We start from the raw sequence: 13,960 nt of genomic DNA, 5'->3' as shown, positions 1-13,960 counted from the left end.
AAGGGGTATTTTAAAACAAATTTATAGTAAACATTGGCATTCCTTCATCAGAAACATACTGGGTCTAAATATAAGGACCCTGTCCAACATTTTGTATTTCTTAATCCCTATTTGTACCAATAAGCTTGAGTTTTCAGGAGTGAAAGGCCAATAAACTCTTCTAGGATAAACTGTTTTAAATGACCCATTTAGGAGTAATGTAGTCAAATTAATGCAATAACTATAAGTCTACCTGCACCTTCTTTACCTTCTTAGTAAAATTGAGAAAATAATTTTTGCCCTTGTCTATAAAAAATATTATTTTCCCATATGCTACCTAGTGGGTGACAGGGACAAGACAAGTCTGTTGTGTGTGTTTTTAGAAAATGATAATATATGTGGACAGAAAGAACCACATCTGAGCATTCCCCTTTCTTTTTCCAACTCTTCATTAACTATGAATTTTCCTTCATGATTGATTTAACTTTTCACCATAGTAAGTGTTATAACAACCGTATGTTCTCCGTGGAAGTGTTTTTCATTAAGAATTTTCTAAAAAAAAAAAAAAAAAAAAAGCCTGAAAGCTACTAAGTATTCTCAGCAGTTGTGACATTCTGCCCAGTCTATCACAGAAATGTCAAAAGTCACATTTTACACACAGTTAAGAAAACAAAACCACAAGTCAGCAATTTTCAGCAAAGCAAGAAATCAATCTTATTCTATTTTGTTTTCAGGACTTAATAAAATCCCCAGGATTTCACCTTTGGATGGGCTGAATGATTAACTGAACTAAAGTTAATACATGAAAATTATCAACATTGCAGTTTAAAAGTTAACATTGCTCAGTTTTTCACCCAGACTATGTTAGTACAACTTTTGGGTAACCCTAATTCCCATACTCTTTTTATTCCCAACCAGACAGTTGGATTGGCCAGGACCATGGCCAAGTTGACCTTATTTTCCCCAGTTTTTAGTGCTTATTGCACAGGAAAATGCAAGTTATTTTCATTACCTTGTTGTAGTTGTATCTTTGTGGTCCCTTGTATTCACAGGGCTTCCATAAGTCCAGCAGTTACTAATTTAATGGGAGTGGGAGCAGCTGCTTTAGGCTGCGAACTGAGGCTGGTGAGGCTCGGATACAACTGGCATGCCTATCTGTATCTGTCTTGGTCAAGAAGCGTCTCCAATGCTCAGCACAAAACGTAGTCTATTTTACTTACAGTATTCTCTCTGCAGGACCGGCATTGCCTCTGTGACTGTGCAACAGTGAGGACCCTGCTGAGTTTTAAAATGTGTAAGAAAACGTCAGGCAACAGGGATAGACCAAACCTTTCCGCATTTAGAATCAGTTTGTGGAATTCAGGTTTGGGTTGTTTAGTTCCAGATGGTCTCCTATTGCCAGGTTGTTCTAGTTTGCTAGCTTCAGGATTGCAGTATACCAGAAATGAAATGGCTTTTTAAAAGGGGAATTTAATAAGTTGCTAGTTTACAGTTCTAAGGCCAATTAAAGAAAGTCTATAGAAACTTCCAATCTAAGGCATCCAGGGAAAGAAACCTTGGTTCATGAAGGCCAATGATGTTCAGGGTTTCTCCTAGCTGGAAGGGCACATGGTGAAGTCTGCTAGCTTTCTCTTCTGATTTCTTGTTTCATGAAGCTACCCTAGGAGCATTTTCCTTCTTCATCTCCAAAAGTCACTGACTCATGGACTCTCTGCTTAGTGGTTCTGCAGTGTTCTGCTGTGGCTTTCTTATTGTTCTCAAAGGGCATTCTCTCCAAAAAATATCTCCTCTTTTATAGGATCCCAGTTAAAATAATCAAGACTCATGTAGAATGGATGGAGACATGTCTCCATCTAATCAAGTTTAATGCCCACAAGTGATTGAGTCACATCTCCATAGAGATAACCTAATCAAGTTTCCAACCTATAGTGCTTACTTACTAGGAATTAGAAGAAAGCATTGCTCCCACAAGATTGATTAGGATTAAAATATGGCTTTTCTAGGGTACATAAATCCTTTCAAACCAGCACACAGGTGTTTCCTGGCAGTAGTGGGTAGCCCCAGGCAGATTGTCTGTCCAGTAGTCGGTACAAATAGTTAATGCATGTCCTGGTTCATGAACAGTGACCATCCATACAGCCTTTAATTCAGCCCATTGGCTGTTTTGCATAGCTTCAGTTTTCTACCATATAGTGTTTGTACTAGGTTGCATGGTTACTGATTCCACATAGAAACTGGCCCTAAGATAATGTGCATCTTTGTGCTTAAAGGACTGTTGTTGAAAATATTGTACTATAGTGGATAAGCATACCATTTCATTAATGTGCTTAATTGTGCACTGCTAGAGTGAGGCTTAGTGGCAGTGTTCTGTATTCACCTCTGTATGGGGTTGGCTGTTTTTAAATACACAGGGCATTTCTGAGTTAGTCCTTTAACTTGCAGTAAGGTATTACAGGTAGCACATAGTTGTTTTTCTAAGGAACTGTACCACAGTTTAGATCCTTTCTAGAGCTAAGACCAAAAGCCGGTGGAAATCTTTTTTGCCTCAAGCCCCACCCAAAGCCAATACGGTTTTGGCCACATCTAATTCACAAGGCATAACTGGATCTCCCCTTTCACCCCGTAAAGCCTGAGTCAGTATGATAGCCCATCTGTTTTTTTCAAAAGTAGCCTGCTGGGAGGTATCCCATTCCTAATCAAAACATACACAGGTTTTAACATTTGGGCTAAGTGAGGAAGGACAGGTTTTCGATACTGCAACAATCCCAGAATTTGACAGGGCAGCCAAAGCATTGAAATTTATCCTGATCAGTTGTCTATCCTAGACTCCCAAGCCTGAGGCAATGAGCCTGAGGCTTCTTTTATTTCTGAAAAAAAGTGACTGTGCTGGTTTGAAAGGATGTATGTCCACCAGAAAAGCCATGTTTTAATCTAAATCCCATTTCATAAAGGCAGAATAATCCCTATTCAATACTGTATGTTTGAAACTGTAATCAGATCATCTCCCTGGAGATGTGATTAAATCAAGGTTGGTTGTTAAGCTGGATTAGGTGGCGACATGTCTCCACCCATTTGGGTGGGTCTTGATAATTTTCTGGAGTCCTATAAAAGAGGAAACATTTTGGAGAAAGGCGATTCAGAGAGAGTAGAGAATGCTGCAGCACCACGAAACAGAGAGTCCACGAGCCAGTGACTTTTGGAGATGAAGAAGGAAAACACCTCCCAGGGAGCTTCATGAAACCAAAAGCCAGGAGAGAAAGCTAGCAGATTCTGCCATGTTCACCTTGTGCCCTTCATGCTGAGAAAGAAGCCCTGACTGTGTTCGCCATGTGCCTTCTCACTTGAGAGAGAAACCCTGAACTTCATCGGCCTTCTTGAACCAAGATATCTTTCCCTGGATGCCTTAGATTGGACATTTTTATAGACTTGCTTTAACTGGGACATTTTCTTGGCCTTAGAACTGTAAACTAGCAACTTATTACATTCTCCTTTTAAAAAGCCATTCCGTTTCTAGTATATTGCATTCTGGCAGCTAGCAAACTAGAACAGTGACTAACCTGACAATATAATGAGTTACACTTTTCCACTTAGCCAAATCTATGGCTGTGGCAAAGATGTGGCAGATGATGGGGCCATGTAAATAGCCTCCTGGGAGCACAATGAAAATCGTTTGTTCTTCTTCCCAGTTGAAGGTGAAAACAGGTTGACTGGCCCTATTTAAGGGAATGTGAAATAATTGTGTGTTAATTCCTTGTAGTAAAGAGGTAACCTTTCGAATTGCTGCATATAAAGGTGGCATCACTGCACTGTTTGCCTCCCAAACTGCTTTTTTTTTTTTTTTACCCTTTTTTCATCAGATAAATAATCTACAGGCTCCCAAGCCTTTGGGCCCCAATCAGGGTAAGTCAGGATGCGCCTCACTGACACCTTGGGCAGTTCACACCCTCTTACTCTAACATACCAGCATGCCAGTATTTCCAAAGTCTTGTCTACACAGCATAGCCTCCTATCCAATGGATCCCTCAAACCTGTGAGTTTCTGTGTCTTTCTGAGTCTGCTTTAGGTGGTAATACTGCTCACAATGGCCAACCAACTGCAGAGCGGTCAAGCAAGTGGGCGACCCTTTCCCATGTCAAGGAAGCAGATCATCCCAGGATTACCCCTGCATAGTCTCCTTTCCCAATACTCATGCCATCTACAGTCGCTGGCTCTTTGGTCTCCTGGCTGGTTTGCCAAATATTACAGCACAGCCCAAAGACCAAAGAACACCCCAAGCAGAGTTAGACATGATTTTAGTTGGGACTTACTAATAGAAGATGGCTCTTTCCTAATAGTGGCCAGTTGTGAAATGGAAATCAGTGATCCACAAAACACAAGAGGAAAGGAGAGCCTCACAAGAGTTGGTTACAAAGAAGTCTCAGCTGAGTCTCATGAGAGTTGATTACCTACAATGATGAGGCTCAATGACCTTCCCTGTCTTTTCTTGTCATGTGGGCTGCTATATGCTCAAGGCTCCACCTGTTTTCCTAAGAGAAGGGGTTCTGACCCCTGGGCTGCCACAGGCCCTTGCTCTTCTACAGCACCCTGGCTGTATCACCATTTTAAGTTGTGCACACTTTTGAGGGTAGCAATAAGCCTTCTTACTCTCTGGCACATAATAATTACTGAATAAATATTCGCTGAATGAATGGCCATGTGATCTCTGCTTGAAAAGTCTCACATGTTGTGTTGTAACTTTCAGTTTTCTTGACCATATTCCCCACTAGACTGTCACCACCAAAGGGACTAGAATTTGATCGTAGTCATTCCTGTACTTTCAGTGGCTGGGATGAAACAGGCAATAAGTGAAGGATTGAGGAAACTTAATTTTTTCTTCAAAATTATCTTTTTATTAAAAGATAAAGTCTCTCATTCATTTAACAAATGGAAAACTTAATTTTGTTCAGTGAAAGATAAGATCTCCCATTCAGTTAGCAGATGAAATTAAGGTGGTTTCATTACATATAAATAATTTTTAGAGTCAGGAGCATGTATCTGCAGTTACCCTCTTCAAGTAGTTCAGTGCATGACTTGACTAGTCTTATGTTATAAGGATGTATGCAGGTGTATTCTAACAAAATTTGTTTGGGGTTTGTTTGCTAGGAGGAGGCATCTCCTTACTCTTTGGTCAACATCTGCCTGAATGTCCTGATTGCTAATTTGGAGAAATTGTGTTCTGAAAGACCTGATGGAACATTGTGCCTTCCAGAGCATTGGAGTTTCCCTCAGGAAGTAGCTGACCGATTTCTTGGGATGATGACATGGCAAGGTAAATTTTTAGTTTCCTGGCTGCTAAAACAAATGCCATATAATGGATTAGCTTAACAAGAAGAACTTAACTTCTTAAGTTCTTAATGTTTTTGTTTGTTAATTTTTTTAATTAATAAAAAAAGTTTAAAAAAAAAAAAAAAGAAGAACTTAACTTGCTCATGTTTCAGAGGCTGGAGGGCTTGCCTCCCCCTGGGGTCGATATGTTCTGGTTTCCTGGCAGTCTTCAGTGTTCCTTGGTTTTTCCATTACATGGTAATGCACCTGGCGATGTCTTCTTTCTCTTCTGGGTTCCGATGGTATCCAGCTTTTAGCTGCTTCCCATGGCTATTTTTGTAGACTCCTCACCCATTCTTTTTATTGTAGTAATGAGTTAAAAATTTTTTTCTTTACCTCCATCATAGTGTGGTTTGCAGTGGGAACAGAGGTAAAGGCATATGTTTAATTTACCATGTTTTAGTTTTTTTAATGAAAAAGTTTTTGTGGTAACAATTTTATTGAGATATAATTCACGTACCATATATTTCACCCATTTAAAGTCTATAATTCCTTCTTGATCCTGTGCCTAGTTCTATATCTTATAAGTTCTCTAATCCTTTTTGTCATTTATTCTAAGTAGGATATACCTGTACTCTTTAATGCAATTTTATTGAGATATATTCACATAATATATAATCATCCAGTATATGCAGTCAGCTCACAGTATCATCATATAGTAGTGTGAATTCGTAATCACAATTGATTTTTGAACATTTTCATTACTCCATAAACAATAAAAATAAGAGTAAAATTAAAAGTATAAAGGAACACTCCAAACACCCCACACCCCATCCCTATTATTTATTTTCTGTCTTTACTTTTTACTCATCTTTCCATACACTGGATAAAGGGAGTGTCAATTATAAGGTTTTCATAATCACATGGTCACACCATGAAAGCTATATAGTTATGCCATCATCTTCAGTAATTAAGGCTACTGTATTATAGTTTGATGGTTTCAGGTATTTCCTTCTAGCTATTTCTAATACACTAAACACTTAAAAGGGATATCTTGTATAATACATAAGAATACCCTCAAGAATGACCTCTTAACTCTATTTGAAATCTCTCAGCCACTGAAACTTTATTTTGTTTCATTTCTCTCCCCCTTTTGGTCAAGAAGTTTTTCTCAATCCCACATTGCCAGGTCCCAGGTAACCCCTGGGAGTCATGTCCCAAGTTGCCAGGAAGATTTACATCCATGGGAGTCATGTCCCATATAATGGGGAAAGCAGTGAGTTTACTTACAGAGTTGGCTTAGAGAGAGAAGCCACATCTGAGCAACAAGGAGGTTCTCTGGGAGTGATGCTTAGGCATCATTATAAGTAGGTTTAGCTTCTCGTTTGCAGTAAAAAGTTTTCATAAGGGTAAGCCCCAAGATCGAGGTTTGGCCTATTAAATTGGTAGTTCCCAGTCCTTGTGAGAATATAAAAAATTCCCCAGGTAGGAAAGTTTAACATTTCCATATTTTCCCCCATTCTCACTAGGGGACTTTGCCAATACTTTTTTACTTTTAGAGTTTTTTAAAACTGTTTGAATTGGGATCCAGATGAGATCTATATATTGTGATTGGTTGAAAGTTTTCTTAAGACTCCTTATATCTTTAGAGTTTTCCTCTATCACTTATTACTTTGCAATATATGTGTTATATATATATATTTATGTATATCTATATGTGTTTTATATATACGTATTAAAGAAACTATGGTGGTTTATTCTGTAGATTTTCCCATATTCTGAATTTTGCCAATTGCTTGACTGTGTATGATTTTGACCTGTTCTTCTATTTCCTGTATTTCTTGTAAACTAAAAGTTAGAGATAGAGGCTAGATCAGATTCAGATTCAGTTTTTTATTTTTTTGTGGTGCCTTGTAGTTTTTTCAGGAGGTTTTAAAATCTAGTTTTGTTGTAGTTTGATGGCCATAGGTAATTGCTTAGATTCATTCAATTATTAGTAGTTCCTGCAGGTTAGATTTTTAGTACCTATTTATTGACCTTCCTGTCTTAGATTACTTGTATTTTTTTGTACCTTTGGTTACTCTTCCACAGACTCCTTTATATGCTTTTATCTATACTTTAGGTGTATTATGTTCTATAAGGTTCCATCTCGGGTCCCTTTGTTAGTTTCCTAGGGTTGCTGTGACAAATGACTACAAGCTTGGTGGCTTAAAACAACAGTAATACATTCTATCACAGTTCTGGAGGCCAGAAGTCCAAAATCAAGGTGTCAGCAAGTTGGTTCCTTCTGAAGGCTGTGAGGGAGTATCTATTCCATGCCTCTCTTTTAGCTTCTAGTGGCTGCAGGCAATCCTTGGCATTCCTTTGCTTGACTGTCACTCCAATCACTGCCCCCATCTTCACATTCCTTTTCATATGTTTGTGTCTCTTGCCTCCTCTTCTGTTTCTTATCAGAACATGTATCATTGGATTTAGATCCCACTCTAAATCCAGAATTATCTCTTCTCGAGTTCTTTAATGTAATTACATCTACCTTATTTTGAAATAAATACCTTATTTCCAAAAATAAGTTCACAGTCACAGCTTCTGGGTGGACATATTGTCTGGTGACCACCGTTCAACCCACTTTAATACCCTTCTAATTTTGCACATTGTTCTAGTTTGCTAGCTGCCAGAATGCAATATACTAGAAATGGAATGGCTTTTAAAAAGGGAAATTTAGTTTACAGTTCTAAGGCCGAGTAAATGTCCCAATTAAAACAAGTCTATAAAAATGTCCAATCAAAGGCATCCAGGGAAAGACACCTTAGTTCAAGAAGGCCGATGAAGTTCAGGTTTCCTCTCTCAAGTGAGAAGGCACATGGCAAACAAAGTCACAGTTTCTCTCTTGGCTGGAAGGGCACGTGGCAAGCCAGGCGTCATCTGCTAGCCTTCTCTCCTGGCTTCCTGTTTCATGAAACTCCCTGGGAGGCATTTTTCTTCTTCATGTCCAAAGGGCACTGGCTTGTGGGGTCTCTGCTTCTCGTGGCTATGTCGTTCTTCTCTGTTCTCCCTGAATCTCTCTCATTCTCCAAAATGTTTCCTCTTTTATAGGATTCCAGTAAACTAATCAAGGCCCACCCAAATGGGTGGAGACGCATCTCCCCTAATCCAGTTTAACAACCAGTATTGATTGGGTTACATCTCCAGGGAGATGATCTAATTACATACAGTATTGAATAGGGATTATTCTGGGATTTTGATTAAAGCATGGCTTTTCTAAGGTATATACATCCTTTCAAACCAGCACACACACCCAGTGGGTGACTTAATCTATTTTTTGCTTTAACTACCACTTCTGCTCTGATTCCCTAAAGTTAGAACTAAGATCTTTATCCTAAACTCCAGACCATGTGTTCAAAGGTTTCCTGGATGTCCTATACTCTTGTTTGGGCTACTCAGACATCATATTTTTCTGGCTTTCTTCTTACCTCACTGCTTATCATTCTCCTTATCCAGCTGCTCCTGAGGATTGTACAGATTAGAGGGGAAGAACTACGTGGGTTTGTGCAACTAGTTTGTCTCTTAGGTATATTTTCTTCGGCCAGTTACTTAGGTTCTCTGTGCCTCACCTCATCTGTAAAGTGAGACTAATAATAATACCTACCTGATTAGTTTTTAAGGATTAAGAGTTAATGTACTAAATTGTTTAGAACATTCAGCACATATTATTTGTTATCATAGCTATGACTCCTCTTCCTACTAGGTGACCTTACATGTTGATGCTCTTGATACTTGATTCTGGCTTTTTCTTTCCCTCACTATATTCCCATGTCATCTCTTCCCATGGTTTTTTTTTGGGGGGGGGGTGGTAATAGATTTATTCATAACCTTGATTGTGGAGATGGTTTCCCACATGATACATATGTCAAAACTTGTCAAATTATGCACTTTAAATATGTGCACTTTATATCATGCCAATTATACTCCAAAAGATTGTAAAAAAAATTTTTCTAATCTCACAAAGAAAAATCTAAGCTCACATGGCTTTACTAATAAATTCTTTTAAACACTTAAGAAAGAAATAATATCAATTTTACATAAACTCTTTCAACCAAAAAGGAAACACTTTCTAACTCTTTTCATGAAGCCCAGTTTACCCTGATACTAAAACCAAACAAAAGCATTATAAAGAAAGAAAATTTCTATTGTGAACATAGATCCAAAAGTTCTGGACAGAATATTAGCAAATGAAACCCAGCAATATATAAATGGAGTATAAAATTGGTTCAATAGGTATATTAGTTAGGGTTCTCTAGAGAAACAGAATCAACAGGGAACACTTGCAAATATAAAATTTATGAAAGTGTCTCACGTGACCATAGGAACGCAGAGTCCAAAATCCACAGGACATGCTGCGAAGCTGATGACTCCGATGGATGGCCTGGATGAACTCCACAGGAGAGGCTCACCAGCCAAAGCAGGAATGGGACCTGTCTTCTCTGAGTCCTCCTTAAAAGGCTTCCCATGATTGCATTTAGCATCACTAATTGCAGAAGACACTCCCCTTTGGCTGATTGTAAATGGAATCAGCTGTGGATGTAGCTGATGTGATCATGGCCTAATCCTCTGAAATGTCCTCATTGCAACAGACAGGCCAGCACTTGCCCAATCAGATGAACAGGTACCACAACTTGGCCAAGTTGACACCTGTCCCTAACCATGACAGTTCACCCCTTGTCAACTTGGTGATATATATATATCACCTTAGACCATACTTAATTTCCAAATGAAAATAAATAAGCACACATTTTTTCTTTTACCTGACAGTACTCAACTGTCCTGCATATAACTGGAAACACATTAAATCTCTCCAGAATAGGGTGCAAATCCTTGGGCAACATTCATTCTTAAACTTGATATCTTACAACTTAAATAGTATAACATGAACAAAACAGCATTACAGTCCTTGTTTCTGTAACTGATCACGTGGTCGAAGTTCATATTTATCACTACCTTCTTCCACTACCCATTCCATGTTCCTTTTCCCCTCAGCAAGCACTTCAGCTGGCCGTGGTTCTTTCCCTGGTGGGGTGACCCAAACCTTCATTCCTGAAGTTTCAGAGCCATTAGTAGTCCTGCCTGGATTGTGTTGTTGCAGTTTTCCATTGATTTTAATCACAGGGCATGGTGGTACTAATAGACGCCCCAGGGGATCTCCTATATTCCAAGAAAACTCTTCTTTACCTCCATTATGTAGTTGCAGTCCTACTTCCTTCTGATAGTCAGGGTCAATTACCCCAGACAATAATGTAATCCCCTTCTTGATGCGTTGATCCAGAGGCATAAGTAGCCCAAAGTGACCAGGTGGCAATCTTAACTTCCAGTTCAGTGGTATCACTGTTGTTTCTCCTGGAGGAAGCACACCCCGTTTTGGAACCAAAACCTGTAGACCAGCAGAACTCAGGGTAGCAGGGACAGGAAGCAAAAATTTTCCTAGTGGATCACTAGGAGTAATAGTGAGTGGCACCACACCCATTTCCACCCCTTGGTTCTTGGACCCATGGATCCTGGCTATGGGAGAAACAGCACCATACAGTGGACGCTGATTCAGAGCATACACAGCTTCCTGGAGAACATTACCCCAGCCTTTCAAGTTTTTGCCACGTAGTTGGCACCGTAATTGAGTTTTCAAAAGGCCATTCCACCGTTCTATCAATCCAGCTGCTTCTGGATGATGGGGAACATGGTAAGACCAGAGAATTCCATGAGCATGTGCCCATTCCCGCACTTCATTTGCTGTGAAGTGTGTTCCTTGATCCGAAGCAATGCTATGTGGAATACCATGATGATGGATAAGGCATTCTGTAAGCCCACGGATAGTAGTTTTGGCAGAAGCATTGCATGCAGGGAAAGCAAACCCATATCCAGAGTATGTGTCTATTCCAGTTAGAACAAATCGCTGTCCCTTCCATGAAGGGAGTGGTCCAATGTAATCAACCTGCCACCATGTAGCTGGCTGGTCACCTCAGGGAATGGTGCCATATCGGGGGCTGAGTGTGGGTCTCTGCTGCTGGCAGATTGGGCACTCAGCAGTGGCTATAGCCAGGTCAGCCTTGGTGAGTGGAAGTCCATGTTGCTGAGCCCATGCATAACCTCCATCCCTACCACCATGACCACTTTGTTCATGAGCCCATTGGGCAATAACAGGAGTTGCTGGGGAAAGAGGCTGACTGGTATCCATAGAACAGGTCATCTTATCCAGTTGATTATTAAAATCTTCCTCTGCTGAAGTCACCCTCTGATGTGCATTCACATGGGACACAAATATCTTCATGTTTTTAGCCCACTCAGAAAGGTCTATCCACATACTTCTTCCCCAGACCTCTTTGTCACCAATTTTCCAATTATGGTCTTTCCAAGTCCCTGACCATCCAGCCAAACCATTAGCAACAGCCCATGAGTCAGTATACAAACGCACCTCTGGCCAGTTTTCCTTCCAAGCAAAGTGAACAACCAGGTGCACTGCTCGAAGTTCTGCCCACTGGGAGGATTTCCCCTCACCACTGTCCTTCAAGGACACCCCAGAAAGGGGTTGTAATGCTGCAGCTGTCCACTTTCGGGTGGTACCTGCATATTGTGTTGAACCATCTGTAAACCAGGCCCAAGTTTTCTCTTCCTCAGTCAATTCACTGTAAGGAACTCCCCAAGAGGCCATAGCTCTGGTCTGGGAAAGAGAAGGTAATGTGGCAGCAGGAGTGGAAACCATGGGCATTTGTGCCACTTCTTCATGTAACTTACTTGTGCCTTCAGGACCTGCTCTGGCTCTATCTCGTATATACCATTTCCACTTTACAATAGAGTGCTGCTGTGCACGCCCAACTTTATGGCTTGGTGGGTCAGACAACACCCAACTCATGATAGGCAACTCAGGTCTCATGGTAACTTGGTGGCCCATGGTTAAGCGTTCAGTCTCTACTAAGGCCCAGTAGCAGGCCAAAAGCTGTTTCTCAGAAGGAGAGTAGTTATCCGCAGCAGATGGTAAGGCTTTGCTCCAAAATCCTAAGGGTCTGTGTTGTGATTCTCCTATAGGGGCCTGCCAAAGGCTCCAGACAGCATCTCTATTTGCCACTGACACGTTCAGCACCATTGGATCTGCTGGATCATACGGCCCAAGTGGCAGAGCAGCTTGCACAGCAGCCTGGACCTGTCGCAGAGCCTCCTCTTGTTCAGGTCCCCACTCAAAATTAGCAGCTTTTCTGGTCACTCGATAAATGGGCCGGAGTAGCACACCCAAATGAGGAATATGTTGTCGCCAAAATCCAAAAAGACCAACTAGGCATTGTGCCTCTTTTTTGGTTGTGGGAGGGGCCAGATGCAGCAATTTATCCTTCACCTTAGAAGGGATATCTCGACATGCCCCACACCACTGGACACCTAGAAATTTTACTGAGGTGGAAGTCCCCTGTATTTTTGTTGGATTTATCTCCCATCCTCTGACACGCAAATGCCTTACCAGTAAATCTAGATTAGTTGCTACTTCTTGCTCACTAGGTCCAATCAACATGATATCATCAATATAATGGACCAGTGTGATGTCTTGTGGGAGGGAGAAACGATCAAGGTCTCTGAGAACAAGATTATGACATAGGGCTGGAGAGTTGATATACCCCTGAGGTAGGACAGTGAAAGTATATTGCTGGCCTTGCCAGCTGAAAGCAAACTGTTTCTGGTGGTCCTTACTAATAGCTATTGAGAAAAAAGCATTTGCCAGATCAATAGCTGCATACCAGGTACCAGGGGATGTACTGATTTGCTCAAGCAATGATACTACATCTGGAACAGCAGCTGCAATTGGAGTTACCACCTGGTTGAGTTTACGATAATCCACTGTCATTCTCCAAGACCCATCTGTTTTCTGCACAGGCCAAATAGGAGAGTTGAATGGAGATGTGGTGGGAATCACCACCCCTGCATCTTTCAAGTCCTTAGGAGTGGCAGTAATCTCTGCAATCCCTCCAGGAATACGGTATTGCTTCTGATTCACTATTTTGCTTGGTAGGGGCAGTTCTAGTGGCTTCCACTTGGCCTTTCCCACCATAAACTGCACGAGTTAGAGAACCAACGTGGGGATTCTGCCAGTTGCTCAGTATGTCTATGCCAATTATACATTCCGGAACTGGGAAATAACTACAGGATGGGTCCGGGGGCCCACTGGACCCACTGTGAGACGGACCTGAGCTAAAACTCCATTGATCACCTGGCCTCCATAAGCCCCCACTCTGACTGGTGGTCGAGAGTGACGTTTTGGGTCCACTGGAATTAATGTCACTTCTGAACCAGTGTCTAATAATCCCCGAAATATCTGATCATTTCCTTTTCCCCAATGCACAGTTACCCTGGTAAAAGGCTCTCGGTCTCCTTGGGGAAGACTTAGAGGAAGGTTAACAGTATAAATTTGTGGCAGTGTAACAGGTTTCTCCCCCTTAGGGACCTGGCCTCCCCTTCATTCAAGGGGCTCAGGGTCTGTAAACTGTTTCAAGTCTGGAAATTGATTAAGGGGCCTTGTAATTCAGGTTAGACTTCTGTTCCCCTGACCTAGAACTCTTTTGTTTATACAGCTCCAACAAGAATCTAGTAGACTGCCCTTCTATTGTATTTCTAGGCACCCCATGATTTACTAGCCAATGCCACAAAT

The 13,960-nt window shown here is 41.0% G+C and overlaps 1 protein-coding gene across 4 annotated transcripts in view; it reads left to right on the top strand.

The window, feature by feature from the left end:
* ZYG11A (zyg-11 family member A, cell cycle regulator) overlaps window positions 1-13,960 on the top strand; it is a 114,473-nt gene that overhangs the window by 24,400 nt on the left and 76,113 nt on the right. For 3 of the 4 annotated variants that reach the window (XR_013170971.1, XM_077149619.1, XM_077149618.1), the window contains exon 2: window positions 5,122-5,287. Coding sequence is in view for 2 of the 4 variants with exons in the window: in XM_077149619.1 (XP_077005734.1) it covers window positions 5,122-5,287 (166 nt within the window). In the remaining 2 variants the exon portion in view is untranslated. Of the gene's footprint in view, window positions 1-5,121; window positions 5,288-13,960 lie in introns of those variants that run through there. The other variant, XM_077149620.1, reaches the window with a different exon arrangement.

Source organism: Tamandua tetradactyla, chromosome 2 (assembly GCF_023851605.1).
Source record: "Tamandua tetradactyla isolate mTamTet1 chromosome 2, mTamTet1.pri, whole genome shotgun sequence".
Lineage (NCBI taxonomy): Eukaryota > Metazoa > Chordata > Mammalia > Pilosa > Myrmecophagidae > Tamandua > Tamandua tetradactyla.
The sequence above is the reverse complement of the archived record's forward strand: the minus strand, read 5'-3'. Positions and strand labels throughout refer to the sequence as shown.